At 36.0% G+C, this 19,070-nt stretch overlaps 1 protein-coding gene across 3 annotated transcripts in view; it reads right to left on the reverse strand.

Moving 5' to 3' along the window:
- The window catches only part of LARS1 (leucyl-tRNA synthetase 1), a 96,941-nt gene that overhangs the window by 45,928 nt on the left and 31,943 nt on the right, over positions 1 to 19,070 (reverse strand). For all 3 annotated transcript variants that reach the window (XM_086413663.1, XM_086413665.1, XM_086413664.1), the window contains exons 2-13: positions 16,892 to 17,010; positions 14,527 to 14,614; positions 14,053 to 14,133; positions 11,809 to 11,946; positions 8,905 to 9,066; positions 8,155 to 8,267; positions 7,436 to 7,499; positions 5,775 to 5,842; positions 5,451 to 5,676; positions 2,359 to 2,446; positions 2,199 to 2,275; positions 922 to 975 (exon numbers count right to left, since the gene is read on the reverse strand). In XM_086413663.1, the coding sequence (XP_086269789.1) occupies positions 922 to 975; positions 2,199 to 2,275; positions 2,359 to 2,446; positions 5,451 to 5,676; positions 5,775 to 5,842; positions 7,436 to 7,499; positions 8,155 to 8,267; positions 8,905 to 9,066; positions 11,809 to 11,946; positions 14,053 to 14,133; positions 14,527 to 14,614; positions 16,892 to 17,010 (1,278 nt within the window). The remainder of the gene's footprint in view (positions 1 to 921; positions 976 to 2,198; positions 2,276 to 2,358; positions 2,447 to 5,450; positions 5,677 to 5,774; positions 5,843 to 7,435; positions 7,500 to 8,154; positions 8,268 to 8,904; positions 9,067 to 11,808; positions 11,947 to 14,052; positions 14,134 to 14,526; positions 14,615 to 16,891; positions 17,011 to 19,070) is intronic.

The following is a 19,070-nucleotide window of genomic DNA, read 5'->3' on the forward strand; positions in this document are numbered from 1 at the left end:
CTTCCTACTGTCCATAGGAACCAGCCAAATTTTCTGCACCAACCCCCACACTCTCCTTTCCTCACTACACATATAGCTTCCACAGCTCTCAAGCCCTCACTGGCATATAATTTACTGAATAATGTTCAAAACTGGCAAAATGATCCATGCATGTGTGCTAAATCATTTTAGTCATGTCCAACTCTCTGCAACCCTACAGACTGTAGCCTGCCAGGCTTCTCTCTCCATGGGATTCTCCAGGCAAGAATACTGGAGTGGACTGCCATTTCCTACTCCAGGGGATCTTCCAGACCCAAGGATTGAACCCTAGTCTCTTATGTATCCTGCATTGGCAGGCAGATTCTTTACCACTAGCGCCACCTGGGAAGCCAGCGAAATGATGTAAACAACTGAATTTATGGACGGTCTTATTTCTGATTTATATTAAGTCTTCTGGAGTCTCCATGAAAATTGTTCACTAGTAATTTACATTTCTAAAGACACTCACATGAAAGCATAAACTTTCAAGAGTAATGTGGCAAAATTTTATCTTTAGAAGCCTGGAAATCTGCCACACTAGAAAATAAGTTACTACAGAATTGGTGATACTAAAAGGCAAACTATTTGTTTCTTCTCGAACTGCAGGTGCCAGGTGCTAAGAAAATGCCTACTGTTAAAGTCTTTTGTTTGCTCTTATCCATCCCAGCAGATATCAAATTAAAGCAAATAAACTCTTAAACTCTCTCTTATTTTCATTCTCTATGAGTTGGGGATGGACAGGGAGGCCTGGTGTGCTGCTGTCCATGGGGTCACAAATGGTCAGATACGACTAACCAACTGAACTGAACTGAACCAATTATTTAATTCTGTTACAAGTGTTAGCTCTTTTCTTCCTCTAATGAAAAGATGGACATTAATATTCTGAATCATCTATGTACTCACAGGTTCAAATGGCAAGACCATGTCATCTCTAATTCCATACTTCACTCTTAAAGCCTACAAAAACAAAAAGGAAGTTAACACTAATGATCAGTATTTTTCTGGTATTATCATTAAGAGAAATACCCTCTAAACTTTTTTTTAAGTATTTTTCTTCTTTCCATAAAGAACAATTTTTTAATTTTATAGACAAAACTCTCAAGAAGGGATGCATGACTTTTAAAAACTAAACAGTTTAAGTTAGACTGAATAGCTTAAATGTTGAAACTATACAGTCAAAAGCAAAAGTTCACACAGACACACACATATCACTTAAAATGAAGTTCACATTTCAGTTGCAATGAAAATGCAAGTATCAGAAAACTTGTTTTTACAAAACTTTCTCTCGTTAGCAACCAGGTTGCTCTTCAGCAGGTGAATAAATAAACATACATCCAGACAACAGAATATTATTCAGTGCTAAAAAGAAACAAGCTATGATGCTATGAAAAGACATGAGAAACCAAAATGCTTATTACTAACTGAAAGAAAATCTAAGAAAGCTACATACCGTATGAATCCAACTATTACATGACTTTCGGAAAAGGTAAAATTATGGTGACAATTAAAAAGATCAGTGGTTGCCAGGAGTGGGAGGGAAGACAGATGAACAAGAAGAGCACAGAGGATTTTAAAGGCAGCGAAACTACTCTGTATATCATAATGATGGATACATGTCATTAAATGTTTGCATAAACCCACAGAATGTACAATACCAAGAATGAACCCTAAGGTAAACTATGGACTCTGGGCAATTATGACGTCAATGTAGGTTCATCTTTGATAAAAACGTACCACTCCGGTGAGTGACACTAATAATGGGGGAGGCAATGCAGGTGTTGAAGAAGGGGTATTACATGGGAATCTCTGTGCCTTCCTCTCTATTTTCATTATGAACCTAAAACTGTCCTAAGAAAATAAGTCTTAAAAAAGATTCTACGGGGACTTCCCTGGCAGTCCAGTAGTTAAGACATCACGCCTCCACAGCAGAGGGCGCAGGGTCAATCCCTAGTTGGGGAACTAAGATCCCGCATGCCTCATGAGACAGCCAAAAAAAAAGGTTCTATGAAATACTATATTTAAAATTCAAATCACAGGAAAACATATAAATATCAAGAAACAGGTTAAAGATAGCATTAAAAAGATATCTGCATAGTTTTTCAGCCTAATTCAACAGTTCAGTGGTACCTAACCAATGAGATGATAAAGAGGAAATGTGAACATGAAACACAGAAACTCACTTGCTTTTTCTTCAAGTCTCTGAGGGCAGCAAAATCATCAGGAGAGTCGGAAGGAACACTTGTGACCACACCAGTGCCTTATAAAAGAAAGTGTGGAATTAACTAATAGCAACCAGAATGTGTACACCAAAGAATTCCTACAAAGAAATAAACTCTTTACCTTTATCCTCCTTGATGGTGAGCATTGGGAGAACATAGATCACCTTGTACGATGTTAAAGGTGCAGAAAGTGATGCACCAAGAATATCCTATGTAAGAAAAAGATCAGTATAAAGAGGAAGTAACCTAATCTAATCATTAAATTTTAAAACTATGTTTACATTTTAAGCCACGAGAAGCTAATAATCAACAATACTCATTCTTTTTTACCTACAAGACTGGAAATAACTGAAAATAATTATAAAGCCCAAATCTTGTAATGTTGTGAGGAAATTAGTACACTAACATATTGCTTTTAACTTTGCACTCCTTGAGGAAAACAATATAGGAATCCACAGCAAGAGTCACAAAAATGTTCACACAGCTTGGACCCAGCAATCCAATTCTAGGAATTTACCTCAAAAGATTCTTTGAGAATCTTCCCAATGCTGTATTAACTACATTAGCAAAACCTGGAAACAACTAAGACTTTAAATGATTTTTTTTTAAAAAATCACTTAATAAAATATGAGACATCAACAAGATAGAATATTATATCTCTGTGTTTCTATTTTAAACAATAATTAGAAAGACAGTTAAGAAGACATATCTAGTTTCTCTTTAAAATAAAAAAAAAAAGAAGCCCCAACAATATAGGACCCATATTCTTATATATGAATAAGCAGCTTGCAGCTGTTTGTTTAGCTACAGAAATGCACTTTTCAATTCCATATAGTTTCCTTTACCCATATACGTAAGTTGCTTATAGAATTTGGAGCCATACTGATAAAGGCTAAATATCAATTAACAGTTTAAAGCTATTATACCACCCATTTCCCTCATACCAGAATATGCTCAAATTAACAAGGAAAGAAGTTGCATGTAAGAGCAAGAAAAAAAAAAATTGTGTCATTAATACCATTCCCCAAAACCTCTCAGACAGAACTCTAACATCAGGAACTAATGAGATGTGGCAGGACTGCTTATAACAGACGAAGCAATTCAAATATCCATTATACAGAGTCATTAAATAATTTGTGGCATAGCCAAACAATGGAATACTGTGTAACAGTAAAAAATAAGAACAAAGGGAATTCCTTGGCAGTCCTGTGGTTAGGACTCTACTTTCACTGCCAAGGGCCCAGGTTCAACCCCTGGTGAGGGAACTAAGATCCTAAAAGCCACATGGCACAGACAAAAAAAAGAAAGAACGAGAACAAGGAGATGTTTATCTACTGACAAAATAATTACCAAGAAATAGCTAAGTAAAAAAGAAAGTAAAACACAGAACAATGTGATGAAATACACTGCCGTTTGTGTGTAAAAAAAGAGGGCTAAAGAATATATATGTATGTATTTGCTTGTATATACATGAAATACTTCTGGAAGGATTCACAAGACACTGGTTTCACTGACTGCTTATGGAAGAGACAACTGAGTGACTGGGAGTATTTTGTGTACCTTTTGTTTTTTATTTTGGCTGCACAGCCTGCAGAATCTCAGTTCCCCAACCAGGGATGGAACAGGTGCCCTTGGCAGTGAAATCAGAGTCCTAACCACTGGGCCACCAGGGAATCCCTTCTTTTTGTCTTTCAAATTTTGAGTCTTATGAATATTTAGTAATCTAGTCAAAAAATAAATTTACAAAATAAGAAATAAAAGTCCAATTCAAAAGGAGAATTGAGATGGTATTCTACTCATCTTTTTCTTTTAAAAGATTATTTATTAAGATACCAAAGATCAGCACTTAACCAAAGGGAATAAAACACGCCGGTAAATAAGTAAAAGTAAAATAAACCTAAGTAAAATAAACTCTAAGGATACTACACGTGCTCATGCACAGTCATGTCCGACTCTGTGCAACCCCACAGACTGTGGCCCACCAGGCTCCTCTGTGCATGGGATTCTCCAGCCAAGAATACTGGAGTGAGCTGCCATCTCTTCCTCCAGAGAATCTTCCCAACCCAAGGATCCAGCCCAAGTCTCCTGTCTCCTGCATTGTAGGCAGATTCTTTACCAGCTGAGCCATCGGGGATTTAGTTAAGATCAAGACTTCCTTTCCAGAAAAAAAAAAGCAGCTGCTACTGCACACCAGGAATGCAGTTAATCCTATTAAAAAAGTAGTATCGGGACTTTCCTGGTCGTCCAGTGTTAAGAATTTACCTGCCAATACAGCAGACATGGGTTCAATCCCTTATCAGGGAAGATCCCACATGCCATGGAGCAACTAAGCCCATGTGCCGCATCTACTGAAGCCCATGTGTCTAGAGCCTATGCTCTGCAACAAGAGAAGCCACCGCAGTGAGCAGTCCGAGCACCGCAACTAGAGAGCAGCCCCTGCTCACTGCAACGAGACAATGCCCACGCACAGCAAAAACGACCCATTTTTTAGAAGGAGTAATATAATGTCAACTGCAGCTATACTAAATCTCTTGAGGAGAACTGTATTTTTCAATCAGATAATTACTGAGCAGAAACGTAAGGTTCAAAAATGCTATTTTAGGGAATTCTCTGATAATGCAATGGTTAGGACTCCATGCTTCCACCGCCAGGGGCCTGTGGCTTAATCGCTGGTGGGGGAACTAAGATCCCACAAGCCACACAGTATGGTCAAAAAAAATTTTTTTCTAATAAATACATAAATAAAAATGCTGTTTTACTGATATGGTCACACAATGAATATACCACAGCAATTAAAAAGCAAACAAAAAGAACAAACTACTACTACATATACAACATGGGTGAATCTCACAGGCATCACATTGAGCCAAAGAAGCTAGACATAAAAGAGTACAGACTATACAATTTCACTATGTAAAGTTCATGAAGAGCGACTCATCTTTGGTGACTTAAGTCACGGTAGTGGTTACCTCTACAGAAGAAGGGATGTGAAATGGACATGAGAGTGCCTTCTGGAGTGCTCCAACTGTACATCCCTTGATTTGAGTGATGCATAACGTTTGAAGATATACCAAAATACACACTTACGACTTACACGCTTGACTGTACGTATACCTCAACTAAAATGTTTTTTTAAACATTCTTTTCTCAAATTTCATTTCTGACATTTTCCTCTAAGTGTATGCTCTAAACTAATTCCACTACCCAACTTACCTCTCCCATTAACTCTTTAACAACAGGTACCACTCCATTGTCCTTGGTAAAGCCCTGGTATGACATATTTCTTGCAGCTCTTTGGGTGCAGATGAATATATCACCGTTCATTGTCTCAAATCCAATGTACTTCATATCGGGGCGAACCCAACAGTTTGTTTGTCCAAACATAGTCTCAGGTCTGAGAGTAGCAGCTACCAAGAAGATATTTTTCCCTTTCAAGCCACTAAGAAAAAAGCACACATTTATGGAAAATGTTATGGATTTTATCACAACTATCTGATGTTTCAAAAAGATGAAGCCACAATTCTTTGACAAACCTACCTTAATTTGGATGGGTATGGCTCAAGCACTTTCAACTTGATTAAAGTATATTCCTGAGGTCCAACACCCTAAACAAAATAAAAATTTGAAAGAGAAAAGAGTTGGATTAAACCTACTAATCTATGCAAGAGATCTGATTCAAATTTCTAAGACGGGTTCTTGCATCGCTAGAATAATTCTTCCTTCCAATGAAAAGACTGTCAGTGGTGTATTGACCACATGGAAGCCTAATGTGTAAGAAATGACTTGAGAGACCACCATCCTACCCCACACTAGACAGAACTGGTCAAGGAGGTCCAGACTGAGTAAGGTTTGCTAAGAGCTCTCTTGAGAGGGAAAAACAAGGGGAGAATGACTTGGATTAATCAGCCAAAACAGTGTTTGCCAAAATGGGAGTTAGAAGATAAAATCAATGTCAATCCTACAGAGTAGTCATCACAGACATATGATGGACCAGGGATCAAATGATGTGTATTCAAAACCTAGCTTCGGCCCTCACTTGTGGCTTGCCACAAGGAGTCACAATCACTCTGAACCTTCATTTCTTCATGAAAAATAAAATTAATTAATTAATTAAACATTTTAAAAATAAAAAACTGTGCTGTGCCTCACACAGGACTGTCCTGAGGAACACGTAAGATAATGACACATAATGATAATGACAAAATGCTTTGAAAAACTATGATGTACTATTGAAACTTAAGATGTTGCTATCATTGACTATATTAAAGCTTAACATAGTAAACTGGCCTTCTGAAGGCTCTCAAATCTTTCAAAATTTTGATCAACTCTCACTTCTGTCATGTAAGTTACATCATAATTGAAGGCTGATTTTGAAAGGTAGTCACTAGCCTATGAATGCGTTCAAAGGTGGTAACAGAGAATGACACACTCATAGGGACTACAAAGTTCATTGTTGTTGATTTACTGTGCCAAGGCTTTAGACGAATGATTTTCCCTTGCTTCATTCAAGTATTACAGGGAACAATGTCACTAATGTGTCCTCCAGGAATGCAGAATGAACTGATGTCATGCATGACTTGAAGTACTTTGAAAATAAGTAGGCATGTGACCAAAGCGTATAAATGGAATCTGTGTACATGAGTGAACCACATATCTCATTACCTTTCCTCATGGTCTCTTTTTAGAACAGTGCACTCTCCAAGTGGTGCTTCTCAAACATGAGCAGGCATATGAATCACACAGAGAACACATTAAAAGACAGATTCCTGGGCTCCACCCTCAGAGCTTCTGATTTAGCAATTTGGGGGTGAGGTTCAAGAATCTACTTCTCTAGGAATTCTCTGGCAGTGTAGTGGTTAGGACACCACATTTTCACTGCCAAGGGCCCAGGTTCAATCCCTGATCTGGGAATCCTGCAAGCCAAGCTAAGTGACAAAAAAAAAAAAAAAAATCCAAGAATGTGCTTTTCCAGCACAAGCTGATGCAGCTAAACCTACCAGCAAGGTTCTAGACAAGGTTCTAGAGAAGATACAGGTACCTATGATGACTACCTGCCTCCCTCTTAATAGCCACCAGAGTATCATGACTTATACCTCAATACTGGAATAAAGCTATTTTTAGGTTTCTGATTTATTTCTTAAACTCTATGACTATATTAAGAATTATGACAACAACTATTCTATGTCACAAATAATTACCTCCCCAGTTTGTCTGTCATGATCCATACAAGGCTGTCCATCTTTTGGAGAATAAATAGTATACCTAAAACAAGAAATAAATGACAAACATTACAATGTACAAGTTTTATCCTAACGGATTGGTCAGTGTTGCTCCTAACATCTCACAATATTTCTTCTAACTAAAACTTCTGAGTAAATGTCTACATCATTTTTTATGCTTTTATGCGGAATTTTGTTGCCAACACAGTTACTCAATGAAAGCTTTTTGCCTTCATCAAAGGTAATACCACTGAAAAATATTCACTGATCTTGGCTTTGTGGTATGAAACAGAAGACTGTAGAATATAAATAAGCTTTTGAAATGCAACTACCTTTTAACGAGTCCATATGATCAAGGGAGAACTTTACAGAACAATTTATAGAGCAAAAGGATAAACTAAAACACAAATAAAATTATTTTTCTACTTGGCTAGAATACTTAAGAGAATCTTTCCTGAGACCATAAAAAGAGAATCTTTAGTGAGACCCCCTATTCTCCCTGGTTCTATTTGTCACAAACACTAAGCAGCTCAAAGAAATTAAGACACCGGCCAGACAAAAAGGAAACCAACAGAACAAAAAGAGGAATTATAAAAAGAGAAAAGATAATGGAAAAAAGTAGGCTCTGGGGCACATTGAATTACAATACAGGAATTATATGATTTTTGCTTTATTAAACTGAAGGACAATAAACTCACCGCTTCCCAAACTTAATTCTGCTTCTTTCTCTTAATGTTAGAAACTGCCACCTGACAAATGAATCATAGTAAGGATTAACATCAGTGGTGATGAAGGACCGGCGCCAATCTACCTATAGGAGGAGAAAGGAAATGGTAATTTTTTAGAAATTTATATAGTCTCTATAAATAGGAATTCCCATGAATCAATTATTTACTTGCCTACTTCTAACTTTTCAATGTAGAATTATATCAAATATCAAAAGCAAACCAAAAAACTTCAAGTTCCATCTATTAAATATGTATCATAATTATCACATTAATTTATGCTTAATATGTAAGCTTTTAAACATATATATTTACATATTAAACATATAGGAATTATAATAAATTAAGAAGGAACATTTAAACAACATCTTTTTGTGTCCCTAAATATTTAAGCTTACATTGGGTTTCTTCGAAATCTCTTTTTTTTAATTTTATTGAAGTACAGTTAATTTACAATGTTGTGGGTTTCTTCACTTGAACAGTACTCCTTTTTACTAATTGCTAGTATATCTATATATATTCCAAAACAACAAACATTAAAGTACTTCATTGCTTACCTCAAGGCCCATGTGGTTCTAATCAGAAAATAACAGTACCAAGCCATTCGTGGAATACTGATGGAATATATTATTTTAAATTAAGAGGTGGACCAAATCTCGTACAGTCACACAAATATAACTAGGTTCTTCACATTGCCTTAAGCTACAGAGGTAGCCAGCATACCTTCAAACCCATTCTCTTCAGATCCTGGACAGCCAGTGGTGGGAAATATTCAAGCCAATGTTCTGCTTCAGAAAATCTGACTATCTCATCATCAGAAAGGCCCAGGGATTTCATAATGTCCCACTGGTATTTAGAAGATCCAGCTTTAGCAGCAGCTTTACTCTGAAAATAACCAGCAAAACCAAACTCCATCAAAGAACAACTAACAACCAGTTAACAAACTCCAGAACCACAATAATTTTAAATGAATGATCCTATTTGGTAGTTTTTTTAAACTCTAAAACAATATTACTGACATATAGGAATACTGCTGAATCTGGAGGTACTGTTTTATGTGCCAAACCATACAGTCTGATACCTGTATTCTGACACCAAAGGTAAGTAAATGGTTGGAACCATAAAATAATTATCATCACAAAGATAAGTTCTTAGCACCAAACCTTCTCTATTTCCTTTTTTCAAATACCACATGCATCTTTTTTAGTTATGAATAAACTACTAACAAGAGTTTCCTTCTTTTCCAATATTTATCAATATCAAAAAAGTAACCACATGCCAGGCACTGGAGGTGGGCCAAGGTGCTGGACCATGAAACTATAGAAAGGTAGGAGGAGGAATCTTGGGACTAAGGAAACCGATCTCTATGTACCGTGGTGGCAGAAACAAGACTCTATGCATTTGTCAAACCAAGGCAATGATATACTCGAGTGAATTTTACTGCATGTAAATTAAAAAAAAAAAATTGACCAGGATGTTGGAGGAACTCAAGATAGAAAGCAGACTGTGACAAAGTTATCTAACTGTATTACAAATGCATGATATAACCACACTAAAGGGGTAGGAAAGAAAGAACTTTAGAAGTAACTGGAAAATAGTGTGTTGGCTAGATTCTAAAGACAAAATGAACTATACACAACCAATGTATTTTAGTTGGTAAAACTGTTCTGTAACTACTGGTAGACAACTGAACAAATAACAGATATACTGTAAATAATGAGAGCTAGGTTTCCTACTGCTGGAGAAAGAAGTCACAAATAAGCAAAGAAGAATGCTAGAATGAACCCTGTGGTGCTAAAATAGAGCCAGAGGGATCAGTATGCACTCAGAAAAAATAGAGACAGAAAGAGAACGACAAATGCCATATGATATCACTTATATGTGGATAATCTAAAATACGACACAAATGAACTTATCTTTGAAACAGAAATAGACTCAGAGATATAGGGAATAGATCTGTGATTGCCAAAGACAAGGGGAGTGGGAGAGGGGTTGTTTAGGAGTTTGGGATTAGCAGATTTAAATTATTATACACAGATGGATAAACAACAAGGTCCTACTATATAGCACAAGGAACTCTATTCAATATGCTGTAAAAAAAAAAAAAAAAAAATAACGGAAAAGGAAAAAATATTTTAAATAAAGAAAAAATACAGGAATTCCCGGTCAATCCAGTAGTTAAGATTTGGCTCTTTCATTGCTGTGGGTTTGGGTTTGATCCTTGGTCAGGGAACTAAGATCCCTGGTTGGTGTGGCCAAAAATAAATAAAGTGCTTACATTAAGAAAAAAAAAGAAAAAAATCTCATTTAAAAAAAATACAAAGAAGTAAATACAGACACATACATGCACAGGGGCTAGTAGACATACACATATTTCCTTGCTCTTTCTACTGAGAAGACCTAGAAACAATGAGCATACCTAGCACTCAGAATTTAGTTTCTAAATACCATTTTTCAATAAAAGGAAAAAGGACTCCTTGGAAAAGTGGCTGACTCCAGGGCTAAAATAGGGAGAATAGAAAATGAGCTTGCAGCATCTTATGGCACTTGAAAGTACAAAAGTGCTCAGAAAAAAAAAAAAGGAATAAAAGAAAAATGGGGGCATGTCAAGTGGACACAGGAGCCAACCTAAAGAGTCCCTGAATGGCCAATGCTAGAACAATCTGAGCAATAACAATAACTCAGCAGCAACAACAACAAAAACCAGTAGTATTAGATTATAACTCAAAGAATAAATAAATATGCGCGAATCCACACTGATACAAAAAAGAAATAAGTAAATGAAGAAGAAACAGAAGAACTCTACATGAGGGAAACAGAAAATCAACATTAGAACAAAACAGCAATAACCACTGCAGGCAAGATCCACTGAAAAATGCTAAAATTAGTGAGGAAATATAGATTTTTTAAAAAAACAAGATGTTATTCCCATAGTCTCAAAGTATCTCTCCCAAAACATACATGAATCACAAAGGGAAAAATGAAACCTTCACAGTAGGAAACCTGATAGATACCACCTAAACCAAATGATCAAGGTTAACATCACCAGTAATAAGACATCAATATCTTATACTCCTTGATTGGATTCACTGAAGACACATCACCTCTCAATCTACTCATGAGAAAGCATTACACAAGCCTAAAAGAAGAGATCCTTTATAAGTTATCTGACCAGTCCTTTTCAGAAGTGCTAAGATCAGGAAGACAAGACAGAAGAGACATGACAAGCAAATGCAAGATGGGATTTTGGATAGGATCTTAGAACAGACTAAGAATGTTAAGGAAAAACCGGTGAAACCAAATGAAGTTGGTAGTTTTTCAAACAGCATTGTTCAAATGTTGGTTTCTTAGATTTGAGGACTGTACTATGGTTATATAAGATGTAAAGGAACCCTATGCAATCTTGTAATTCTTCTGTAAGTCTAAAATTATTTCAAAATAAAGTAAAAAGGGGGAAAAAGGCAATCAAAAGGTGAGAAAGATATTTTTGCCTCATTACTTTTTAAACATTAATGAGTACATTTTATGTGTCAGATACTACTATATTGTTACTCTGGGAATGTACATATAAATCTGACAAATATAAATAAAACTTGAACCAAAATAAATATCATCAAGTCACCAAACCTTTTTTCCTTTAGCTTTATCCTTAATTATTATATTTTCTGTTTTATCATTGATTTCTTCCTCTTCCTCTTCCTCATCTGGAAAATCAGGGGGGCAACCATAAAGCTCTACTTCTCTTTTCAATTTATCAGCACATGCCTACAAAAAACACATTAGAGGCAGTAAAGTTAAAAATTCCAAGGTAGAAACACTTTGAGTTTTTTTGTTGTTTCTAAGGCCAACTAATACTGACTCTGAACTTTTTAGCAATACATCTACAGATGTGTAGATCATTACAGAAAACTCATATGATACAAATCATGTACCTAAAAATTCACTAATTTACTTCATTTACCTGGCAATGACTTATTCAGTACCCAGACTACTCAATGCAGTATACTTTATGTTAGGTGTCAGAAGTACAAAGATAAAGATATAGTATTATCATATTGAAAACAACTCTAAAAACTGCATTTCTCAATTTAAAGATTACTGTCACATCATCACAAGGCTACTAGGTAGGTAGGACAAGAGATAATATGCTAGAAAACAGACACTGAAAGATGAAGTGATTTATCCAAGGTTATAAAGCTAGTGAGCTACAGAATTATAACATGAACCTACATTTTCAACTTCATCTTTTTTCAAGTGTACCCCATAATGGGTCCACTGTTACAAACAAAGATGACACCACGTATACAGTGTTAATGGAGAAGGCAATGGCACCCCACTCCAGTACTCTTGCCTGGAAAATCCCATGGACGGAGGAGCCTGGTAGGCTGCAGTCCATGGGGTCAATAAGAGGTGGACACGACTGAGTGACTTCACTTTCACTTTTCACTTTCATGCATTGGAGAAGGAAATGGCAACCCACTCCAGTGTTCTTGCCTGGAGAATCCCAGGGATGGGGGAGCCTGGTGGGCTGCCATCTATGGGGTCGCACAGAGTCGGACACGACTGAGGCGACTTAGCAGCAGCAGCAGCAGCAGCATGCAGTGTTAAAGTTTAAAAAAAATACAAATATAGAATTGTAAATTTTCAAAAAGGGAAAGGTTGCTTCTAAAAAGAAGAATTTCAGTTAATAAACAGGGAAAAAAACAAGACAACTAGAAAGTCATCATTTTACAACCACAAATTCAACTACTGAAAGACGAGGATCATGAAAGGATGCTAAAACCACTGAGTTATTGGATAACCAGATAGTCAAAGGGTCTTAATGGATCATTCCATAAATTACTTTTTAATGAGAAAAAGGAAAAGTTAACTTTAGGATGAGGAAACATGGACACTATTAATATCACTAAAATGATACAAGTTAACTTATATGGCTTTTGATGTCAGACAGTGGGAAGAATAAAAGTGGGAAGAATAAAAAGTAAAAACTTTCCAGAAAAGACATTTTGGGACAGCTAGGGAGATTTGACTATAGATTAGATAATGATAATATTACATCAATGATTAATTTCTTGGAGAGGATAATGGGATAGTGACAATGTAGAAGAATGGCTTTGTTCTCAACAGATAAAAGCTGGAGTGTTTAGGGGTGACATGCCATGATGTCTGCCAACTTACTTTCAATGAGTTCATAGACAAAGAAAGAAAAAGCGTGCATGTATTGTATGTTGAGAGACAGAACTAGAGCAACTGTGCAAATGTTAATATTTGGTAACTATAAGCGAAGGGTATCTGGCTGTTCACTGTACCATCCTTTTACCTTCCCTATAGGTAGGACATTTTTCAAAATAAAAGACTGGCGCATAAAAAGAAGTAAGTTAAATTTCCCAACTCCCAAGGATTTAGGGAATCCTTTCAAATGTAGTTTTCTTACCCATTTTATATTAAAAATTATTTTTAATATAAATTTATGACAAATTGAAGACACTTACAAAAATGGACCAAAACAGATAGAACTGTTCATTATTTTAGGCCAACAGCCTATATATGCCATGCATGCACAAAACAGTGTCCACTGTACTTGTTAGTAGTCATTATCTAATTCTAAACAGAAATGTGAATATATAAGGTAACCAAAAGATATCAAAATTAGTTAGAAATCACTTGGACCTTAATGTTTGCCCTTTAAGCATTTCTTCAAATGTTTTCTAAAAATTAACTTTTACTATAATAAATTCAACTCATTTCAAAAAAACACTTTAACATAGTACCGAAGTATGTATTTGAAAACCCTATTTCAAATTCTTGAATTGGATATTACTATTAGCTCTAAGCTAAAATGAGTACAAAACAATCCCCAAGCAATCTTACCTTAATGGGCATTCCAGTACAGTGTAAACCAAAAGGAAACAGACAAGTCTTCCCTTTCAGTCTCTGGTACCCTACTGCAAACTACAGAGAGAAAATTAATTTTAAACTACAAATTTAAATGCTAGATGAATACAAAATTCTGACTTTTCACAATTAGTTTTGTTTTCCTCTTCCCGTCTTCCTTTAGAGCACCAGTTAGATGTTATAGTCATTCAAGAGTTATACGTTTTTCTATGTCTTCACCAACCTAAGAATTACTTTTGAACATATACACATACCTAGAACCCTGTGCACACACACATACAGCATGTGAAAACAGAAAACTTAAATTATTTAAAAATAAAAACCATGCTTAAAATTAAGGAACTCTAAGTTCCCTTAACAGGAAATAAATTCTATAGATGTCATTTTCTTCAAAATAGTATTCATTAAAGACCCTCCATTCCATTATATTAAACAAAAAGGAAGCTTTACCTCACATTTAGATAAAGAAAACGTGTGTCCCAAGTGAAGGCGCCCATTCATATATGGATATGGGAAGGTTACAAAGTACTTGTCCTTGCTGCAAAAGAATCATGTAAGAAAGAAAGTACAAAAAAAAAAATGTTAAATTCCTTTAACAATTAAGGGTGGGGCCAAGGGAACACTTTACTGTAAGTAACTTGCTTAAATTTTAGTTATTTAAAATATACCGAAAATTAAATTTATAAATCCAGAAATTAAAAGGTCTCTAAAATTGAAACATATTTTTGATTTAGGAAAAAATAAGATATTTATAGGTGGCTATTAAAGAAATAAATATCCTTGTAGCAAATAGGATTTAACAGGGTTTAACTTAAGCTAAAACACTGAGTAAAAAAGATATACAAAAAAAAATTAATAGAAAACCTTAATGTTTTACTGATTAAATGAGATATGCTTTCACTAAATATACATAAAGCAATTTGAAGTCCCTCAAGTAAAACAAAACATCCTCAAAATGCATATGTGGCAAATTCACTTAAAAAAGCACCTGTTAAAAGCTGCTTAATTATGTTTTATTCTTTTTTTTAATGAATCAAGTATATCAAACAGACATATGTAAGTTATAAAACACAACGAACACCTGTAAGCACACTATCCAACTTATAAATTCACTGAAGCTACCTGTGTGCTCCTCCCCATCCTCCCACCAGAAATAACCATTATCTTGAAATTTACTTTTGACATTCCTTTGTTTTTTAATAAGTTGCACATATGTCTATGCCCTTAAACATCATTTAGTTTCACTCACTTGTGAGCTTTATTTTAAATATGGTCTACTTCACAAAGATTCCTCAATTCACTTTTTTCACTCAATGTTATATTTCTAAATTTCTTCAGTGCATTTTCTTTCACTGAGCAAAAGAGCTTTCAAATTCATGTTAGATTATTTTAAATTACTTTAGAGTTGACCAAAATTCTAGAACCAAATAGAAGCTTCAAATTCTAGTTTAAATTATAACACCAGAGAAACTCTATGCTCCCTATGCAGAGGACCCAGGTTCCATTTCCAGTCAGGGAACCAGATCCCACAAGCCGCAATTAAGAGTGCATATGCAGCAACAAAGATCGAAGATCCCAAGTGCTGCAATAAGACCCAACACAGCCAAATGAATAAATAATTTTTTTTAATTGGAAAAAATAAAGTATAACATCAGAAACTTTGTCTTAGAGCAAACCCTCCTCTCTTAGAAAAAGAATTCCATTAGAGTACAGGTTAACAGCAAAGACAGACTTCGGAATCTGAAAGTCCTGATAAGAAGTCCAAGCCCTGTCAATTCCTAGCTATGCAACCTTAAGCCAGTTACTTAACCTCTCTGTCTTAGTATACTCATCAATAAAACAAGAATTAAAATATTGGTAAACTTAAAGCATTATTAAGAAGATTAAACAAGAATACACAGTTTAAAAAAAGTATATTTCCTACTGCCTTGGCATATTGAACAACAACTGTTCAATAATAACTACTATTATTTCTATTTGGAGAAGGCAATGGCACCCCACTCCAGTACTCTTGCCTGGAAAATCCCATGGACGGAGGAGCCTGGAAGGCTGCAGTCCATGGGGTCGCTAGGAGTCAGACATGACTGAGCGACTTCCCTTTCCTTTTTCACTTTCACGCATTGGAGAAGGAAATGGCAACCCACTCCAGTGTTCTTGCCTGGAGAATCCCAGGGACGGGGGAGCCTGGTGGGCTGCCGTCTATGGGGTCACACGGAGTTGGACAGGACTGAAGCGACTTAGCAGCATTATTTCTATTGTCCATGTATATCCTCAATTCTAAGAAGCACATTGTGCTACATTCCAACATATCTGAAATTGCAACTCAACTTATAATTGATGCACATATTTACCATGGTACTGTGCAGCAGCAGTTACTTTTGGTTTTTTCCTCAGTATCATTTAATTATGTTACTATCAATTCTTAACATCAAGGCAATATACATTTATAAAATAAGATTACAGAAACCCTTAAAAATTTATATTCTGTGCCTTTGGAGATAATTATCACTATAATATGAATCTCTGTAACAGAACGACATCCTTTTATCAGTCAACAAAGACAAAACTTAAAAACACTCTCCTTTGTCTAACTATGAGAAATAATAGTTTTTTAAAAAACCTTTACATAGGAAAAAATCCTTTAAGAATTCCACAGGAAAGAGGATGCTAATTTGAAATAGAGAAAATGGAAGTCACCTCCTTCAGCCTATTTCAGACATTATAAATACAATCTGCTTTATTCCTGCCACACAGCCGTTTCTGAGCAAATGGTTATGGAAGTATGACATGGAGAACCTCACAAATGATTGCTCACCTGGTCTGTTTCTCTAAATTACATGCATTGACCTCAAACACCTTCTTGGCATCCCATTTTTGTTGGACTTCTTTCTCAATCTTCTTCAAAAAGTCTACTTTGGCTGTTCCTTTTCTTTCCTGTTAGACACAACAGATACAGAATAATCCACTCTATATTTCAGTAGACTTGTTTAAAAAAAAGCTAAAAAAGATCTGGGTTCACACAGAAGTGAGCCATTTACTGATAATCTTTCCATGGTTATCTTGAAATTTAAATGAGTTAAGATTAAAAATTAGGGTTATCATGACCTGATAGGGTTATCCACTTCAAATTCAAAGGGATGATTAAAGACTTACTTAAATACATTAAAAAGCTTTGAAGTTCTTTTTAATTAGATACTACAATAAATAAAACACTGATTTCAAATATTCCTATTTAGTTAAAATAGGTGAATACTTAAAAAAAGCATAGGATAGAACAGTGCCTGCTTGCTCAGCTACAATTACTGCCACCAAAGGAGGACGGTGAGGCCCAGTGGATACAGGCTGCAGGAGGATTAGTCATCTACATGTTTTGTTTTGTTTTTTCCAAGAAAGTTGATGAAGAACTTCTCCCCAAAATGGTGAGCAGGCTATTAATATGAAATTTAAATGAAACAAAAATTATACAACAATATTATTAATTAAAAGAATATATGCTAGGCAAGTACTAACTAAAAACTGGTTAATTAATTAATACTAATTAACTGAATGAGAAACACTGGGCTGGAAGAAGCACAAGCTGGAATCAAGATTGCTGGGAGAAATATCAATCACCTCAGATATGCAGATGACACCACCCTTACAGCAGAAGTGAAGAGGAACTAAAAAGCCTCTTGATGAAAGTGAAAGTGGAGAGTGAAAAAGTTGGCTTAAAGCTCAACATTCAGAAAACGAAGATCATGGTATCTGGTCCCATCACTTCATGGGAAATAGATGGGGAAACAGTGGAAACAGTGTCAGGCTTTATTTTTGGGGGCTCCAAAATCACTGCAGATGGTGACTGCAGCCATGAAATTAAAAGATGCTTACTCCTTGGAAGGAAAGTTATGACCAACCTAGAGAGCATATTCAAAAGCAGAGACATTACTTTGCCAACAAAGGTTCGTCTAGTCAAGGCTATGGTTTTTCCAGTAGTCATGTATGGATGTGACAGTTGGACTGTGAAGAAGGCTGAGCGCCAAAGAATTGATGCTTTTGAACTGTGGTGTTGGAGAAGACTCTTGAGAGTCCCTTGGACTGCAAGGAGATCCAACCAGTCCATTCTAAAGGAGATCAGCCCTGGGATTTCTTGGGAAGGAATGATGCTAAAGCTGAAACTCCAGTACTTTGGCCACCTCATGAGAAGAGCTGACTCACTGGAAAAGACTCTAATGCTGGGAGGAATTGGGGGCAGGAGGAGAAGGGGACGACAGAGGATGAGATGGCTGGATGGCATCACTGACTAGATGATCTTGAGTCTGAGTGAACTCTGGGAGTTGGTAATGGACAGGGAGGCCTGACGTGCTGCGATTCATGGGGTCACAAAGAGTCAGACATGACTGAGCAACTGAACTGAACTGAATTAACTGAAAGCTGATATAACTATATTGATTAGGAAATATAGCCTTTAAACCAAAAATGATTACTAGACAGAGGATAAAAAGTGTGGCATATTAAGAAATACATTTGGTCTTTGTCCTGTGTTCCTGGCCAGAGCTCCTAAACCCTCGGAATTTCCTGAGTGATGGGCGTATCTTTCGCTATTCCTAACGAGCCGCTTTTGATCAACCTGAGTTTGTGCTAATGGGGTGACTGAGACCCTAAGATAGCCTTAGGATGGGGCTGATCATCAAAAAGATCAAGTAGTTAGAGGGTTAGAAATTCAGGCTACTGATCTTTAAGAAGGGGAAGCGGAAGAGGGTGCTGAAGATTAAGATCTATAAAAACTCTTCAATGGGGAGACTCATCTCCCTGGATGGTGAACGTGTCGAGGTATTGGGAGAGTGGCCGCCTGAAGAGGACATGGAAGCTCTTTGAATTCTCTGTCCCCACCCACACCTTGCCCTCCAACTCTCTTCCATTTGGTTGTTTCTGATTCATATCCGTTATAATAAATCAGTAAATATTAAAAAAAAAAAAAAGAAACAAAATGGCAAGCATGCCTTCAGCATATTGGA

Source organism: Bos grunniens, chromosome 7 (assembly GCF_055505025.1).
Source record: "Bos grunniens cultivar Pamir isolate PY7600 chromosome 7, Bosgru_T2T1.0, whole genome shotgun sequence".
Taxonomy (NCBI): Eukaryota; Metazoa; Chordata; class Mammalia; order Artiodactyla; family Bovidae; genus Bos; species Bos grunniens.